The sequence below is a fragment of the Puma concolor genome, chromosome F2, assembly GCF_028749965.1.
Source record: "Puma concolor isolate L17-30 chromosome F2, mPumCon1.1.hap2, whole genome shotgun sequence".
NCBI lineage: Eukaryota > Metazoa > Chordata > Mammalia > Carnivora > Felidae > Puma > Puma concolor.
In genome coordinates, this window is record NC_141684.1 from 25,996,876 (window position 1) to 26,017,568 (window position 20,693).

At 33.0% G+C, this 20,693-nt stretch overlaps 1 protein-coding gene across 6 annotated transcripts in view; it reads left to right on the forward strand.

The window, feature by feature from the left end:
• CSMD3 (CUB and Sushi multiple domains 3) overlaps positions 1-20,693 on the forward strand; it is a 1,257,965-nt gene that overhangs the window by 497,276 nt on the left and 739,996 nt on the right. For 3 of the 6 annotated variants that reach the window (XM_086695899.1, XM_086695901.1, XM_086695900.1), the window contains exon 7: positions 15,952-16,263. The exons of the other annotated variants lie outside the window; for them this stretch is intronic. In XM_086695899.1, coding sequence (XP_086552025.1) covers positions 15,952-16,263 — 312 coding nt within the window. The remainder of the gene's footprint in view (positions 1-15,951; positions 16,264-20,693) is intronic. 6 annotated transcript variants of the gene reach the window in all.

Sequence of the window (20,693 nt, forward strand, 5' to 3'; positions counted from 1 at the left end):
AAGGACAGTTTCTACTGAAAGCGTATCACTTTTGCACCATCTTACCATAAAAAAAAAAAAATGCTAGGTCGAAACATGTCAGAGATCATCTGTAATCAGATTTTGCAACAAGGAAAGGATAAATGTAGTTACCTTATAAATGACATTCAGGGCCACCTGGGTGGCTCAGTCAGTTGAGTGACTCTTGATTTTGGCTCAGGTCATTATCCTAGGGTCTTGGGATCAAGCCGTATGTCCGGTTCTGCGCTGAGCATGCAGCCCGCTTACGATTCTCTCTCTCTCTCCCTTTGCCCCTCTCTCTCACTTGCACTCACCCTCTTTCTCGCTCTAAAATAAAAAATAATAATAATAATTAAAAAATAAAGCTAAATGAACTTGAATTAGCATAATCACTTTGAGTGGCCTCACTCAAGGAAATACACTACGCATAATGTATATATACAATTTTAGGATCACAGAATAACATTTTCTGTCTTCTTTTCTGTACTGCAAACCTCACTTTATGTGTTTGAGGTATTATTTTTCAATCCAGTTTATTTCAAGGCATATGAAAGTTTCATCTTAACTAAATTTTAGAAGTTATTCACCTGTATATAAAATCATTCTATTCTCTATAAGGAAAGCCAGAACTGCATAGATTTGGTGACATTTTATAGCAAAAAATCATCTTTTCAAAGTAAAATGCAATTGTTTAGAACATATTTTATAATCAAACATAAAGATACACTTGAGCTTACTACTTTTGCAGGTAGACTATAGGTGACTCTATGGGATGACCATGAGCTCTGAGGTCCTGTGACATTCCCCCAATTCTATGAAAAAATTCTAACTAGTTATATTATACAACATAAGTTTCATCCTCTAACAAAAGACATTGACTGACCTTGTAGTGAAGTACATTTTTAATTCAACAAGGAATTCTACGTAACATTTTGAAGAATTGATGAAGCCGCTGGCATGGCATTAGAAAATTGAAAAATAGAAACCAGGGGGAAATGAATGAAAACATAGAAGACTGTGGATTAAAGAGTCAAATATCTACGAATTTTCAATTTTGAGAAGACTCCAAGTGACCCCATTTAATAATTACTAAAAATTTGCTTTTTAACTCAAGAGATCTCTATTTATGTTTTCCATCGGTGGAAACAGAATGCATCTTACTACTATACCACCTTCTTGTTAAGAACCATGTTTGGTTCTGTGAAAGGGATGGGAGAAATATGGTGTTAGTTGGAGAGAGTGGACTTGAGGAACTATTTCTGTTGACTTCAAAAGAAAGTCCAAGTATCTTCCCATGCCTTGTACCATATCTACTGTACCATATTCTCATAAATGCCTTCTACCTAAATTTTTAGCTTCAATTCTTGTGATTTCCTGCTTGCTGTCTATGCTTTACACATATTAAATGGCCTTTAACTCCGAGAAACTAACAGAATATGTTTTGTCTCATGGCCTTTATGCATGTGGCACACTCCTTCTGGACCATCTCTTTCCTTTGTCTTCGCCTTGGAAGCCCTATTCATCTTTCTTATTTCAATATAAAATATTTCCTTCAGAAAGCTTCTCTTTGTCAAGTCACCTCCAAGACTAGATTAGATTAGTGTTTTTGTTATATACTCCTGTAAAACTCTGTATTTCACTTATTGTGTCAGTTAACCACGGCTTGAAAAATCTACCCTAAGTCTTATAGGCTTAAAACAATAATGCTTTATTACTTTTCATAATTTTGTTGGTGTTCAGGATGTATCTCCACTCTCACGTGTCACTGCATTAAGCTGGGGGGTGGCTGGGATGCTTGGACTAATATGGCCTCCCTCATAATACTGTCAGCTGGGGCAATTCAGTTCCCTTCCTTGTGCCCCTTGTCTTCTAATAGTCTAGACATACTTTTTTACGTGGCTGTCTCAGGGAAATATCCCAAGTGAGCAAAAGTGGAAATGACAAGACCTTTTGGAACTGATGCTCAAGAACTCACACAGTATCACTTCTGCTATACTCTGTTGGTCATAGCAAGTCATGAAGTCAACTTGGATCCAGGGGGTGAGGAAATAGACTCTACCTGTTGATAGAAAGGACTGCAAAGAATTTGTGGCAACATTAACGTAACATACCAACTAATACAGTCATATTTTTTGTTTCTCTTGTTTCTCTATTTACATCATCTTTCTTGCTCACTGTAATATCCTACCACATAACAGTGGCTAGTGAAGAGTAGCCATTTAATATATATGTGTATATGGAAAAGAAGAAATATAGTGATGCTATTAATTTTTATTGGTGACATGTGGAACTCACATACTTAAAATTTATTATCAAAATATATTATCTTGAGTTAAAATACATGTTACTTCATAGAAATATAGAGCACAAGAGACCATGAAACATAGTTATATAAAGTGAAATGCCCAAGTCATAACTGAGTAGGAAGCAGTGTATCACAAAGATTAACAATACAAACTATAGAACCTGACAGTCTGGATAAAACAGCCAGATCTATCAGGTATTTTATTTTTATGTTTCACTTTTTCATTTTTAAGGTTTTTAGCTCAAATGTCACTTTGTGTTTCCCCACCAGCTATTATATTAATCGGTACATTCGTTGTCTCCCTCACTTAAATGTAATCTCTCTTAGGAAACATACTGTCATCATTCAGTGCCTGGTGCAGAATGGGTGCTCAATAAGTTCTTGTTGAATAAATACATGAGTGAATATATGAATGAATGCCCTTAATCAAGGTATTTACCCTTGACTATATGAATTATAATCTATGCCCTATGATCGTTACAAAGATTAAATGTAAAATGTTTATCATGGAACTTACAAGAAGAAAATGATTGGCAGTTGTTAGAATCTATGGTTAGTAGGACTTTGAATCAGTGATGAATAGTTGCTGAAAACTAATTGATTCCTGGGTCTGTAGGACAAGTCCTAGAAAACCATCTACTCTTCATGAATAATACAATATATGTGGGACTCAGGAAAAAAAAAAAGACCTTCCATGAAATTTTCTGAAGATTAGAGAAGTCATGTAGGTAAAAGTTAGCCCCAGAAGTTTACAGAAGCTTTGTTCATGCTTTAAAGCAAACAACCAAAAATAAACCAAAAAAAAAAAAAAAAAAAAAAAAGGGATACAGTTTAGCAACATGGTAAGAAACCTTGGGGGGGGTGATAATGTGAGTCTTTTAACAATTGAGCAGCAGATAATACTTAAAGATAAGTGAAACTAGATTACTAAGAATGGTTTTATCAGGGAAAAACTGTAATATTAGAGGAGGAAATAGTAAGAACACAGAAACATCATATGTCAACCTGAAACGAAAAACAACAAGGAGACAGGCTGTTTAGGGCATGCTGTGCATTTTGGCTAGATTTGCAACTGAAAGAGGTAATTTATCCACAGACTTGCTTGGGCAAGAAATGTCACTTTGTTCTTTCAAATTCGAGTGAATTTGAGAGCCACCATTGTATCTAACAGGAGAAAAATTTTGTCCAGGTCACTGTGGAGGGTGGGTGGAAGAAATATTGGCACATTCTTCTTCCCTCAAGTTGCACAAGAATCCAAGGGACCTTTGCAGTGTATGGACAATAAGGAGAAAGGCACTCAGCCATCATTGTTCAAGCACACACTTCACTCACTTGAAGTCAAATGATTCTAAACTTCCCATGACAAGCCTGAGATGAGTATCTTAGCCAAAGATGAGAGTCCAGGTTCCTGGATGTTTCCACTTTCCTGCAATGCATCAGGAAGCGTATGTGTGTGTTATCTTTATTGCCTCTCCTTGGCCCCTCAACCTTTACCCTAGTCATTCCCCCTATCCTGTCATTTGACACAATCCCCTGAAGAGGCCTAAACTGTTAGGAAATTAAAGTTATGGAGAGATATTACAGCAAATTTCCCTTTTAGCCTACAGAACCTTCTTGCCCTGAGGCGAGGGAATTGTAAGAAGAACCTAGAAACAGACATGTGCTGGAGAAGAAAGTGATTGGGAAGAAATATAATGAAAACAAAACATAAATAAATAACTTACATGTGGATTTAGACACAAGTGTTCACATGCTGTATTATATTGGGGAGACTAAACAGAGGTTACTGATTTCACAAGAGTTAGGATTGTAGTTTTGGGAGTACACAATTTACGTCCAAATCCCAGCTTTCTGCCTACTAGCAAAGTGAGTCCGTGTATTATGGAAGCTGCTTTAAGCTTTAATATCCTCCATTTACAGGTACTTTTGAGGATGGAATAAATTAATTACAGCTGTGTCTAGAACATAATTTTTACTCAGTAAATGATTGTTGCTCTTTATAAATAGTTTTGTTATCTAGTCATTTCAGGTAAATATATTGGAATGCAAATATGTTTACAGTGTCTTAATCAACTCCACTCAGAAATTTGCGGTGATACAAAGACACCATCCCACAAGTGAGAAGAGCAAATTTCTATCACCCTTATGAAAGTTAAAAATATTCTTCAGAAAAATGATTGGATGTTCACATTATTACCTGTAATTGTAATATAGCAAAATCATTAGGTTAGATATAAAACTTTCAGATATTTAAAACCACTTTAATGGTAAGAAACCTTCCTTTGTTTTAATTAATCATTTTCATCATAAAGTTTTCCAATTAAAATGTATGTGATCTTGATCAAATAGAACATCTTTACTCAAAGAAACCTTTTCAGAATTCAGAGCATATAGATATATATGTATATAATGTATATATGTGTCTTTCTATAGAATTAAATATAATATGCATGTATATATGGTTTCTCTCTAAAGTGTCTGTAAGTATCTCCTCTCGTATATATCAGTATGTATGTGTGTGTATGTGTGTATATAGATAGATATACACACACCTGTGTGTGTGTGTATACATATATAACAAAGAGAGATAACTGAATTTTCTACTTTCATTTTATAGTTTCTACCATCTGAAAAAAAAAAAACAAGGATGGGAAAAGATTAACAGGTCAAAAGGCTTACTTGATAATATGAGAATGATATTTTTATTCATTATTCATTACCATTTCTATTGCTTGGATACAATTCCAAGTCCATTAAGTTCTTGCAGGAAATATCTTCAATTCAGGTTTCTTTGGAATGAAGCATTAATAAAAAAGTTGGCACTGTTTTGTATGAATCATCTATAGATTTACTTCTCAATATTATTTTCTCCCTCAAGTATAGAACTTGTGGTTTATAATGAAAAAGGGCTAGAGTATTAGCTATTTTTAATACTAAAATGAAGAATATAGAATTTAAATACAAGTGGAATAAAATGTCTTAGCATACCTCATTCAACTTATCTTCTTTTTAGTTTTCATTTCATAAAAAGATGCTTGTATGAATTTTGTCTAGATGTTCTTATGATGTCATCATGCCTACTCTCTGCATTTCATAAGTCTTCATAGGATCAATCAAAGCACATTACATTAAATGGATCAATATTTGTTAATAGTTTTAATTTGCTTGCTATGCAGAAATTTTCAAAGTTTGTAAGTCTGACTTGCTTTCAGATAATATCCAGGATTCCTGGTTGAATTTGAATGTCAGATAAACAGTAAATATATTTTTTTAATATCTTCTTTTTTATTTTTAAAGTTTATTTATTTACTTTAGGAGAGAGAGAGAAAGAAAGAGAACACTCTCACAAGCAGGGGAGGGGCAGACAGGGAAGAAGGGAGGGAGAAAGAATCCCTCGCAGGCTCCTTGCTGTCAGCACAGATCCCAACTTAGGGCTCGAACTCTAGAACCATGAGATCATGACCTGAGCCAAAATCGAGAGTAGGACCCTTAACTGATTGAGCCACCCAGACGCCCTCAGTGGATAATTTTTATTATAAATCTGTCCCCAGTGTTGTATACGAAGTACTTTAAAAAAGACAGATGTTGTTTATCTGACATTCAAATTCAACGGAGTGTTCTATGTTTTTATTTACTCCATCTAGCAACCCTATATCAAGGTGCTCATAGTCATGTTATGGGGTCAGCTAAAGAGTTGCCCCGCCTTTAGTCCACATAACTCTAGTATCTTCTCCACATTACAGCAATTACAATGCTTCTGAAATGACAATCCTGTTGTGCCAGTCTCCTGCTTAATATTCTTCAGTGATGCCTCATCTTTTCAGGTGTCCTTTTCAAGTTGACTTTTCTTGGCTCTTCAAACATTGGTCTCTACCTATTAAATCTGCTCTTACTCTCTCTTCATTCTTGCTGTATCAAATAACTTACAATTGGTTGAGCATGTCTTGCATTTTCCCCTGCCACACCTTTTTCTTAAATGGTTACCTCTGACTAGGATGTTCTTTTATTCCTAAAATATCTGGCAAAATCTGCTCATCCTTTAAACTCAATTCCAATATCTTTTCCACTAGACACACTTTTCCATTTTGGAAACATAGCAAAGGGCTTTCCAGCTATATTTTCATCGTTCTCTATGTATCTTTCATTGAATATATCACATAGCACTGATTTTTTAAATTCATGAAAGTTTACTTGCAAGGCAAGGATGGGATCTCTGTAAGAGAGAAAAGTGTGTGTGTGTGTGTGTGTGTGTGTGTGTGTGTGTGTGTGTTTTGGGGGGGTGTATTTGTGCTTGATGAATAGTCATCATTTAATTCATGTTTGTGAAATAAAAAAGAGGGAAAGGGAAGATGAGATGTCTCCTTTTTTTTTTAATGTTGATTTATTTTTGAGAGAAAGGGAGACAGAATGCGAGTGGGCTAGGGACAGAGTGAGACAGGGAGACACAGAATCTGAAACAGGCTCCATGCACCTAGCTGTCAGTACAGAGCCCAACATGGGGCTCGAACCCACGAGCCGTGAGATCATGACCTGGGTCAAAGTCGGCCGCTCAACCGACTGAGCCACCCAGGTGCCCCGAGATGTATCCACTTTTAAAGTCAGTATTTGAAAGGCTACTACAACATAGGAAAGGGAAAAATGCTCACTTTCTTTGGCATCGAAGCGATGGGGAAAAGAAAGATTTTATTAAGTAAATAACATTTGCTTTCTCCTGAATAAATACAAGATAAAGTTTTTCCCCAATATCTATAAAAACATTACAAAACCCCAAGCCCCTTGCTGAATCTTTTTTTGTTAATATTTTGCTCTTGTTTTTCCTGTCTTTCCAAGTAACTTCTACTCTAAAAGAGATGGGATTCCTTTGTATTTAAAACACAAACTTATATGTCTCTTCCACAGGCAAGATTCGAGTGAAGGAGGTTCTAATTAACCTACTGATATGTATCACCCAGTGCATCAAACTTTCTACTCTTAGAGTAGGAAGTGTTAAAGAGAGTTGGCCTGATGTCACAATGTTAGAGCGGATGATTTTTGAGATGCTCCTCAGTCAGATGTCCACATTTTATCTCTCAATTTTAGCACATCGATTTCCATAATTAAACTAAAGTACAAAACATATTTGAAGCCAAGTATACATGCAAATTTCAGCTATAATTTTTAGAGTATTTGTATCTTTATATTATTGATGTTATTAAAAGACAGTCTTTGCATAGTGTCTTGAAATAAAATATATTTTTGGTAAAGAAAGAAAGAGAAGGAAAGAAAGGTGGACCTTTGCAAGGTAATTACATGAAGGAATATAAAGATTTACCTCTCAATATAGAAATTTTTATTTTAAGTACCCTAACAGAGAATTATACATAAACCCCAATATGTACTGTGTAATATATGTGCCTTTCTGGTTAATAGTAGTCTTTGAAGATTAACTCTATAGGTTCTTACTATTTCTGAAGTGTTTTTTTCCCTCCAAAATGCAACTTTTTTAAGCCAAGATTGGCACCCATTTTCAAGCAAATCATTCTGCTACTAATTAATTAGCTGCTATAAAATAAAAAGTGTCTTACAGAGTGTATGATGCAGGAAAATCAGACCTTTCTTGGCTTCGTTTTCTTGTTAGGCTGCTCTACTTTAGCATATTTATGCACATACTCACCAGTTGCTCAGCAACCTCTCAGCAATCAATACTGTAATAGTCTTTCCTTCAGAATGTCAGCCCTTTCCTACCCGCCCACACCTCCCTTATGCCCCACTTGCTTGTAATGAACCCAGGACTTCCCGTCATATAACAGTCACATGGGATCAGATATCAATTTATGATAAATCCCTCAACCAGGAGCATTCAATGATCTACCACAAGCTTCACACTCTTCAAAAACTTAGTTCTCAACGTGTCCCTATTATTTATTTTGAGGAGAAGAAAACTTTGCAATAAACGAATTCAAACTGAATGGTTAGGCAGTCATTCTGGTGTGTGTGTTCTCTCAACCAGAAAGGTATTTGTGTCTAAGAGGACAGTCTTCAGAGAGCAATACCTAGATACCGTATGTTTCACTCTTATGTGGATCTTGAGAAACTTAACAGAAGACCATGGGGGAGGGGAAAGGGAAAAAAAAAGTTACAGAGAGGGAAGGAGGCAAACCATAAGAGACTTAAAAACTGAGAATACACTGAGGGTTGATGGGGGGTGGGAGGGAGGGGAAAGTGGGTGATGGGCATTGAGGAGGGCACCTGTTGGGATGAGCACTGGGTGTTGTATGGAAACCAATTTGACAATAAATTTCATATTTAAAAATATAAATAAAAAATAAAAAAATAAAGCCAGAGTTATGTAAATTTTCTAAAAAAGAACACTTAAAATTAATGGAAAATGAAGCACCTCTGCCCCCTGCAAACTAGAAGACCACTAGAGAAGGAAATAGACAATAAACATGGATGCAGTCAGATAGTCAAGGTGGGAAAGACTCAGGGACATGATGGGCTGGGTCAGAATAAAGCCTCTTATTTTTTCCTTTCAACCATGATTGGTAGAAAGAGTAACCTTACCGGTTCCTTTCTCTTACTTCTTTCCTTTCTCCTTCATAATGCCGTCATTAAAAGATTATTTGGGTGGGGGAGTGAAAAGGATGCTGGGGAATGGAAGAGAAGGGATATGCTACCCACATTTGAGAAAACACAGAATGAAGGGGGTGATTTATGTGTTCTTAGATGTTCCTTCCTCTCTTTTCCTTCTAGTCTAGTATATGCCATATAAATTGCAGTTATATTATAATGGAGTGTTTTTTGTATTGTTTGAACACATCTGGAGAGGCTCAATTTTTTATATTTATATCCTTAAAAATACATTTAACCCTCAATAAATACTAACATAAAGTAAAATATTTAATTTTTAGAAAGAAGAGAGTCCTACATTTAGCCACGTTCATTCATTTCTCACATACTCATTAAACATTCAAGAAGACGTGGGGGGTGCACACATATGAGACACACTTTGTACTTCCAAAAATCTATTAATACATATCCATTATCAGAGACAGCAAGACTCTGAAAGTGAAGGAATTCCTGATGTTAACACTTTGGAATTAAATATATTAGTACTCCTTTTTCCTGATAACACCTTTAAATCTTCCAAAGAACTGGTAGCTATTCCACAAGCTTTTGTGTGGAAGGAAGTGAAACAAGTTTGTGTTCAGTTACATTTTGTTTGTTGAGGGACAAATACTTCTACTTGAGCTGAGAGATAAGAGCTGTGGCAAGAAAGAAATCTAACAGTTGACATTCTAGGAGATGGTTTTAGAAAGGTGTGGAAGGGCAGTATACCCTTTGCTCATATTCTTATCAAATGTGACAAGGGTGCCATCAATTTTATTTCAAAACCCAGGCCTTTAAGTTTGATTGTCAGTATTGTGATTTTAGGGAAGAACGTTATGCTTAGTTACACTAAAGATTCAGTTTGTATTTTGTGGGTATTTATTCCTATCAGTGGTGTGTGTGTTTGGGCACATTAAAACAATTACCCCTAGGACCCACTGCTACACATAGTTGAGCCTTCCAAAATATTTGAAAAGGAATAAATGATGAGAACATCTGATTCTGCAACTTTAATCAACTACGTACAAACAAGAATTGGTCCTTTAAGAGAGAGAGAGTTTCTTTACGAGTCTTCCAACTGTCTGTTTAAAAAAGTTTTTTTCCCTAGTATGCTCTTTTAGTACTAATAATGAGATGTCTATTTTCTCACATTTTTATAGTAAAACTGTGATGATATTTACTATAACATTCAGACATTTATAATATATATGTTATAAATATATATTTATCATATATATGTTTTTATATATAGTTTTTTCATGGTGGACCTATATAGCACTCTCCATATACTTTCTAAAACTTTTGATATTTTCTATATTTCATTTAGATAAAGGTATTTATGGTTGCTTGGCATATGGGTTTATCAACACTTCAAACAATTCAGAATGTGGGGTTTTTATTTTGCATGTAAACAACTTAACATTAGTAAATATCTTGTTGAATATTTGTTTTATAATTATTAATTTACTCTCAGGAAGTGTGAATTTAGTAGATGTATCATCAGTTTCAGCTTAGACTCCAAATGTTTATTTAGTCACTTTGCATATTAAATCAGTCTGATCACTTGTACCTGATAAACAGTAACAAAGCCATTTGCAAAATTTAATGTTGATTTCCTTATTTAATGCTTAGAAACTTGAATAGAAATATATAACATAAATAGAAACATATTCATTAATCAATCAACTCAGAAAGATAAATTATATTTGAACTCTCAGTTCTATTTGTAAATTAATACACACCTAATTTATTTAATTAATTTGTGATCATAGAAAATCTGTGTCTAGAATTACTGATTTCTTTTTAAGTCTATCATGATCAATATCTTTTCACATTTTAACATCTCAGCAATCTGGATGCAGGTGACAGAGTTTTTGCATTGTTATGTCATAGTTTAATTGGTAGAATGTTTTTTACTTAGAGCTGCGTCTTATAATCAGGAATATCTTATTTTCATTTATTTAGCTATTTTTAGATCATAATCCTATGTAGTTTTAGCACAAATACAACATTTTAATTTAAGATTAAAACTATAATCGAGACCAACTCTTTAAAACTAAGTTACAAACTATTTTTTTCCAGGATTGTTTCACTTAAAATTCTCCTAGTCAGAAAGATCATTTTATATTAGGTAACAGTTAACCAAAGGTAGATCATTTATATTTCTTTTACAGTTTAAAGGCTACTTTCCATTTCAGTTTACCCATTTCTTCTCTCAGTTGAATATTCATAGTACAAGCACATCCACTAATTTGTACTGTAAAATACTAAGCTTTAGAGATTTTAGCAGACTGGAATTAATAATGTTTAAAATGCAAAATACCCAAATTATATACCTGATTGCAATATGCTTCCTGAAAATTATAGCATGTCACAAAGCAGTGACTTTGTTTTGCCTCATTTGCACATATTGCAATTAGTTTGCAAGAATTGCCTCACTTATTAACATGTTTAAGTTTCGTCCAAGTAATATTAAAGAAATGTAACATATAAATCAAATTACATATGCTAAAATTTATAGAATATCTAAATAATGGCTCAAATAGAATTGTTGCATTAGTTGTATTTAGATTTTATTTTGATGTTATTTTGTATATTTTTCCTTTTGCATGTTTTCATGTTAAATGTTTATTGCATTTTCCTTCATTATATATCGTAATGTCACAAAATTATTCATTTAGAATTATTTTGTTAGTTAAACTTTCATTCAAATGTTTCACCTGGAATACTAAAATTAATGGAACAGGATATATATTTTAATATAAAATAACATGCCAAACATAAATATCTAAAAGCTACTTCTTTGAATATGCAATTATCTTTAACATGTGCTTACGTAGTTGTGTACATATTGGGCCATCCACTCATATCTTTAGCAATACATTCTGCTCTTCAATTTTGTGGTGAGTTAGACAATAATTACGAAGCAAAATTGTTTTAAAAATCTGTAAGGCTAAAAATTTAATCATAAAGAAATTAAAATTCAATTGCAGAAAGAGTTTTTGGTTACACTTTCTAAATGACACACTTATAAATGGCTTTATATGAATTATGTTTAGTCTCTTGAAGATGTTGTTGAAATAAGAAAGCCTTCAAAAACACAATTCTCATTATAATACATAATGTAATCCAAATTTAATATTGTAAGGATTCCTGTTAAATAAATTTACCAATTTACATGTGTAGTGTATGTCATTTTCCATTATCATAGTTCCAAATATGGCACATAGTTATGATTTAGGGAAGCATGCTTATATGTAAACCATTTCATTTTATTTTTGTTATACTGAGAAATGTTTTATTAAAGAATATTAATAAAATATACCTTAGACCTGTGTTTATGTTGTAAACATCTAATTTTAAATATATCTCAAGAGATTTAATGACAGGATAATCTAATTGTGATAAACTACATCTTGTATACATAATTTAATTTCAAACGAAGAATGAATTTTCTGGATGTACATTTTATTTCTTAATTGGGGTTGTATGTTGTGTAACATATGCATTTAATATTGTGCTATCAAAGATCATGTTTACTTAATTGTGTAGCATACTTAAATTTTTAAAAAATAAAACAAAATATATTTTAACATTGAGTTAGCTATATAATATATTTAATGACGGATTGTTGCTATACAGAATCCCAAGGCTTTTTCTAACATTGGCAATTACCTCATAAAACAGTTATGTATGCAAAAATGTTGAGTGTTTTTAAACTGTTAAATGGTAAATGGTGCATTTTGACAATTTAAAAATCTGTGTTTCACACACTGCCAATTTAAAGTGGTACTAAAACCAGTATTCTAAATTGGTCTACATTTTAGATAAAATGATTATATAATATATGATATAACTGTATGGTGATGGATGATTTTATTGCCTTATAGAGGAAACCGATGTTATTTCTTTATGGAGGTTATTCCATTTTATATATCAAACATATTTAACTACATTTAGATGCACTTCTGTCTCCTGCTATTTTGACATATAACTATTCTTCACTCTACAGAAATTTGAACATTCTAAGTAAATTCATTTCATGTGAACATTGTATCTTTTAAGGTTTGGGAATTATGACACAAATCTTCAAGTAACTCATGCAAATAAATCTTCAGATTCCACACTTTTTCAAAATGATGTCTTTGAAAGTTAAAAACAAAATTATTATTCTTCCTCCCTTTAGAATTTCTCTTCATTCATTATACTGTTTGAGATATGACTTTGCCATGGTAACAATTATCATCATATTTCATTTGTGAAATTTATTCTCTTTATTATTGTTAATATTATTTTAGAATTATTAAATGGATTCATTCATTTATTCTTTCTTTTGATGAATATTTCTTGAGCATCTACTGTGTACAAGGCACTGTTTTAGATATTAGGTAATTCAGCAATGAATAGAATATACAAAAATCTCAATCTTTAGGGAGCTTGCATTCTAGTATGAGGAAGAAAGAATATGAACACAAAATATACATAAAACATAGGTACTAGTTAGTAAAATATCTGGTTGAAGTATATATCTGGTTGGACTATGGTTGTTAAATAAATTGGTTTTTCAATGCTTTTTTCTAATATTCCACCAAGTTCTGCATGCAGGTTAAGAGGATAGTACTGAATCGCTACCACCATTAGCCAGAAGTGGAGTTCTATTACTGAAGATTTTTAAGACTGGATGTTAGCAAATCCTGGGTCTAAAGGCTAACAAAGATCAGTTCTAACTCAAATTTTGTCAGGAACTGTATTTATCCTCTGGTGTCTTCAAGAAAATCAGTGTCAGGAACTGGTCTATAAGTCTTGAGGATTAGTTATAGAAGCAACTTAGATACATTGTTAAGAATTATCCCAGAGTTATTGACCCAAACACATGAGATTATTTGGGATCAATTGTAATAACTTCAATGATAGAATATAATAGCTCCTCAGTTTACTCCTTGGAATAAGGTCAGAACATTGAGATTTGAGATAGAGTACATACACATTCTAATATTTTTCATGCTTTTAGATTGCATTTTGCAGCAAATATTTACAATTAAATAGTTTCCTCTTCAAACTAAAACTGAAAGCTGGGAAATTATGATACAGTTATGAAAAGTTTTAAAGTGTTAGTTTTTTATCCACCCTGATTTTCTACTTCCTTTCTAAAGTAGAAGATACAGTTAAACTCCCTAGGTGAATAATATGATCAGGTCATTGTTTTTATAGTAAGCACATGGGCCCTTCAAATGTCTGATTTATCATGAGGTTAATTACTAAATGTTAGTATTGTAAACGTAGTTATTGCTTAATCGTGTGATTAAAGAAAAATCTTACTAAATATTAGCTTAGTAGATGTTACTGGTCAATTTGCATAACCAACATGAATTTAGGGAGATTGTAATCTTCACAATATAACTTGGATAAATATTCAGTAGCAGCTTCTTTCTGACTGATGCTTTAGAATATATTAAAGGCCTTTAAAATTATCTGATAATTGCCATACCTCATTTACCCTTGGCTCCCTGAAAATACAACCATCATTTGAGTTTCCAAACCAAATTAAACCAAGCTTCAATTTTAATGACAATGTAGGCTGGCAGAACCTGTAGCAGACATGTTTCCCTTTGCTGTTTATGAATGAGAGGACCCCCGTGTTTGACGTCCTTTTTTGGCTGAAAGCAGAAATCAGAATTACTAATCTTACCACTCACCTGCCTATAACACAAGAGGGAAAAAAGAAAAAGAAAAAGAAGGCAGAACATACTCAAATGACATTACGGGATAAAGCTATTTTCCTCTTGCAGAATGGTTCAACTATTCCTATGTATTTTTGTCTACAATATCTAATTATACACTGTGGACAGAAGTTTGAGATGCAGTTTATTGAGAAGGCAAGGATATGAAAATATACCACTCATTGGCTTTAAAATATACTCAGAAGTTTTCTAACCAGGACCTGACGATTATTCCTAATTAGTAGCTGTACTTCCAACACTCAGTATTTTTTTTCTTGTTAAGCATTTTAGATGTCAAGAGCCTTTTAAATATATCTTCAGTTTCATACTTCTATTATAAGAAAGACAAACTACTTTCTTTCATTATGTAAGAATTATGTACTACCACATACAATCTTTTAAAAAGGTTTAAGCGAGAGAAAAAGAAAACCCTAATTCAGTTCCTTTAAAAATCTATTTTTAAATTACAGTGAAACCTTAATAAGTTAAGAATGTAGAGAAATATATACTGTGAAACACTTATGAGATATTTGGGAATTCTTAACCATTTATTAAAGCTACTTTTGTATGCGTAAAAGTTCCATGCTATTAGTTAATTCTCAATCCTTTCTAAATATAGTGATTAATTTTAATTAACTGAGAATTGGTTAATCTCAAATTTTACTTTAAAATAGTGAAGTATATTACCCAACTTCCAAAAACAACCCACCGGAGCCTAATGCATATATAGCTCACGGCGTTGAATATTTTATCATGTTGGCTGCTTTCTGGCAAGTGAGGTTAAGATAGACATCTGCATAGAATAGTTATTCAGGGTTTTATTTTTTTAATCATTTTGTTTTAATTTTGGCTTTGATTTTAAATTCTCCTTCATTTGCTTATCTTAAAATAGAAATTTTTGATGTTTTTCCCAGAAATTATGAACAGATATGGCACAGACTCTTCAAAGCATACTTTTGAGAAAAGTGTGGTTACACGGTTACCCATTCTGTCAAAATTTGTCACTTGCCAGGCATTTGTTGCTAATATTCATCTGTAGATAAAGAAAAAAGATTGGTTCAGGACTCCATGAAGGGTTTACTATTTCACCTTTTCTCCCCTAATGTGTCACAGTGAAAATGTGGTATATTTGTGTGTGATACCTATTCAGAGGTTGATTGATACGAAGCAATCATTGGATCTGGTTACTTCACATTTTAGGGGCGTGTTTGTGTTTTGCCTCTTCGTGTTGGTTATCCTTAAGGTAATAGAAGGGAATATAATTTATTAAACTTATCAGAAAAAAATAAACACAATTTAAAAGAAAAAGTTAGCATCTAGTGCTACTGTGTCCCACAGGTTCTTCTACATTGACCCACACTACCTCCACTGGTGAGTTAGAGGAGCATAACAGGACTACCACTGGTGCTATTGCTGTTGCTAGCACACCTGCAGATGTTACTGTATCCAGTGTTACAGCTGTCACCATCCATAGACTTTCTGAGGAACAGCGAGTGCAAGTTTCGAGTCTCAGAAATTCAGGTCTGGACCCCAACACATCCAAGGACGGGCTCTCTCCTCATCAAGCAGATACACAAAGTACAAGGAGAAGACCACGAAATGCTGAACAGATAGAAAGAACTAAAGAGCTTGCAGTTGTTACTCATAGAGGTATTGGATGTTATTTTACTTGTGCCCGTTTAGTTACAGCCAAAGCTATATTTTGGTAACGATTCGAATTGGAGAATGAGCTGAAAGAGAGCCAAGATGTAGGACGCCAAAGGAAAAAGCTTAGCTGCAAAATATAGATTGTTATAGCCAAACCCTGAATAATTTGAAAACACAGAAATTAAAAAATACAAATCAGAGGGAAATGCAAATACTGGGCGGGGGTGGGGGTAAATGTAGAAAGGAAAGAATGCATAAAAAGGATAATAAAAACAAGTACTAAATATCTATTGCATATTATGTGCCAGGTATGATGTTGAGATTACTTGAAAATAGAGTAGCCAGTTTCTATCAATAAGTGTACATATTTACACATTGATGATTTGTCCTATGTCGTAATTTTCAGCATTTGCATGAAATCTTAATGTTACACAGATGCTAATTAACAATTAAGACAATAGATAATATGGGCAAAATGGAAACATTCTGTCTGGTGATTATTTTACATAGCTGGCTCTTTTATTGATAAAGTAACTATAGCCTGATCTATATGATTGTATTGAGATTTCTCATTTTGAAAAGGTAACAGCTATTCATTGAGATTATGGCTCTATATTTAAATATCCTTTTGCTTTCTAATCTTTTGTAGAAAAACATTGCCACAAAGCCAAATCATATATTGGTAATTTTCTAGTTGATTAATATAAGCCTACCTTTTACTAAACTATGAAGCATAGCAAGCATATTTTTTGTTTCTTGGTAGCAAGTTTCACCGAGCAGTTTGTGGAAAAAAAATCAATGTAGTGTCAAAAAGTAAAGGGATTTCATTTATGTCAATATATGCATCAGTGGAAATATTAATTAATTGAACATGTTTCAAGTACAAAATACCTACTCCAACTCTATTTCCAACTCATCATCATATATTCTCCAAACTGGTTATGGTTGATGTAGTGTGGGTAGGCATGGTTTATACAGAACATGATATAAGTAATGGAAAGCATTCTGTGCTTAATATACACTAAGAACAAAAATCAAGACATCTTATATAGCTGATTGAAAATCATATAGAAATATTTCAAAAGCTCATTCCCATCAAAATTTATACTGAATGTACTTTTATTCTCCTTAATAAGCATCATAAACTGAATTCTTAACACGTAGTAGTCTCCTGTAAAGTATTAAATCAGTATCACCTTGCTTCTCGATTGACTTCCTTACCATGAGTATTTCCCCAGTGAAGAATGTAAGAGTCATGATAAAATTGATAATTTGTTTTACCAAATAGATACTTTTTCTTAGTAGCAGGAAATAAAAAAAAAGTGTAAATATTATTCAAATATTAAGGTAAAAACCCTTCCATTTAGTTTTTTCACTCTCTGTGGAAAATTTAATGAGCTAGAATTGACAAACTACTCTGATCATTTTACCACCTATTGAATGAAAGATGGGTAATTCTCAAGCATAAGTTTGTTATATAAATCAACTAATAAACAAACACTACTTTAGCCAAAGTTGCCATCAAGTGATGCGAGAAGCTCAGGTTACAAATTAGTGTTTTAGAGAACTGGGAAAAATAATTCAGATTGAAATGAGAATAAAGAGTAGTCAGTTATTAAATTCAATAACGTGATTTGAAAATTAATCTAAACTTCTGAGCTACATTCAAGTACATTTTAATTAAGCATCTTACTTCCTTGGTAAATTCCAAATCAGTGCTCAAATTCTCTTTTAGACAATAATTATTTTAGAGCTAATACATGTTTCATCCTTCCCCATATTCTTTCTGAAATAGTGTTTCTGTAGGTAGTAGCCATTGAGTAGTGCCATCTACTTTGGAATTAAATATTCGTCAGTTATTTTGGTTTAAATCATGTGTATGGAAAACACTCTGAGTGTTACACTTATCATTTATTTCAGTCACTTAAATTATTATGTTTATCAAATCTCTATTTTAATTAGAATTAGTCCTTCTGACTCTTCCTCAATAATCTAGTGTTTTAGCGATTTCAGATAGCTAGTTATATTTGAGACTCGAGCTTTTTAACATTTTGGGTTAAAAAATGTAAATATTAGAAATAAAAGAGAACTATCACCCTATGCCTATCGATATTTTTGAAAACCCTCAATATTTAGCTACTTTACAGACGTAAAATAGACTTCAAAAACCTAACTCTTAGCAGGGCCAAATTTCCAGATTGGAATTGGCTAACATCAAAGCAGTATTCTTTTTAAATAGATAGATAGATAGATAGATAGATAGATAGATAGATAGATAAATAGAATGCTAACAAGGAGGAGAGGGGCAGAGGAAGAGAGAGAGAATCGTAAGCAGGCTCCACCCTCAGCACAGAGCCCGCAGGGCTCAGTCTCATAACCGTGAGATAATGACCTGAGCTGAAATCAAGAGTCAGACATTCAACCAACTGTGCCTCCCAGGTGCCCCAGAGCATTATTCTTTCATTAAAAATAATTCTGCCTCACCAGACATGCCTGGAACACCTACTGAGTACCATGCTCTGTTCTAGGAAGGAATGATAAATAAGCTATGACCCTTTCCTTCAAGAGACTGGCATAGAGTGGAAGATACAGAGAAACCCATAAGGTAGTAGAAGGAAAGTTTTGTAAAGCTCATAGCGATTCAAGTAGTTATGGGGTTTATGCAGACAGTGAGTCATTTCGTTGACATTTTAAATGAGTCTGTAAACATAATGCAAACTAAATCCTTAATTTTCCTAGATATATTAGAGAAAACAAGTTAGGTTTCATTCTTCTATTCCATTCTCTGCAGTGTACTCAGAATTACCTTTTAAAAGCTCCTCAACAACCTTAGTAATAAAACAAAGTTTTGGTGGTGTCCTACAGAAAATTTCATGGTCTGGCTTTTGTCTCTATCTCCATATCCATCCTGTGTGACTCTCACAGTTACTCTATTTTTTTTTTTTTTTTTTTTAGCCAAACATAAATACTGTTAGTGTCAAACACACCATGTTCTTTTCTCCTTGAAGCCACTTTGATGAACCATTCCTTTCATTCTTGCAACCAGATCATTCTAATTCCCTTTAGAAATTTTAACTTAAATTGTCACCTCCAGGAAAGTTAGGATTTTTTTTCTGTTATAACTCAGCATTGTATTCTGTACTTTTCTTGTATTTGTAATCACCAGCCCTATGACTTGTCCTGTAAAATTTACCTCTGTGAAGTAAGGAGTGAGTGGGTCTGGTTCATGCTAAATTCCCAGTGCCTAGAGCAGCTTCTGAACCATAGATGAATTTAAATACTATTTGCTAAATTAATGACTATTTAAAATCTGACCAGCTAAAGCATTTGCCTAAATTTTTTAGAAAACTTAAAACTATGTTTTACAATATATTCATATATCTATACATTTTAGTATTAAAATAAAGATAACTACTTCATTTTGTCATAGTTCTAAAAATACTAGTGTTTTTAATTCCTAAAAGGCAATGATATTCTCATGAATTCAAACAATAAATTACTTTTATACCACTTCAAATTTCACAACATGAAACTAGGTATAAATGCCTTGTTTATAGACCTTATCCAATTATAAAGACAAAGGGATTTTACAGTTAAACACAAGAAAGCTATAAAGTCAACAAATATCACATGAATAAATGTTAATGTTATACCATGGATATTATTTTGCTGAAAGTTATTACCATTTAAATCCTATATATGATAGCTTGTGATAGCATAGGTTCCTTTGAGGTATACAGTCCATACTAGTTTGCTATATGATAATTTAATATTTTTCATAATTTTTCTTTATTCACAATTACATTTTCATTTTATGTCTTCTTAAAAAATTTTATGTACTTATTTTGAGAGAGAGAGAGAACTGGAGGAGGTGAGGGTAGAGAAAGAGAGAGAGAGAGAGAGAGAGAGAGAGAGGATGAATCCCAAGCCAGCTAAACACTGTCAGTGCAGAGCTCAATGCAGGGCTCAATCCCACTGACCGTGAGATCATGACCTGACCTGAAATCAAGAGCCAGATGCTTAGTCAACTGAGCAACCCAGGGGCCCCTTTATGATATCTTTTGATGATTAGTAGCTCCTAAGTTATCTATTTTCAATAATCTGAGGCAATTAAAATATGTACTGTTTGCATCAATATCACTATAAATGCAAAGAAGGCATGGACATTGAAATTGCACATAGTATTTGGTATTTAGTACATTTGTGTGTGGCCTCAAAATCTATGTATTAACTTATGATAAATCAGCATAGCTAGTTACTTTATTATAAGTAACATGAACAATTAATAAATAATTAGATTCAAACTTAGAAAGTTTATCAAAGATATTTTCAATTGCCGATACAGTACTATTCCAATTAGTTTTCCTATTACACTATAGTTAAAATATCAGTAATTTAATTTCAATTATGTTCTTAATTTTTTTTTAACTTTC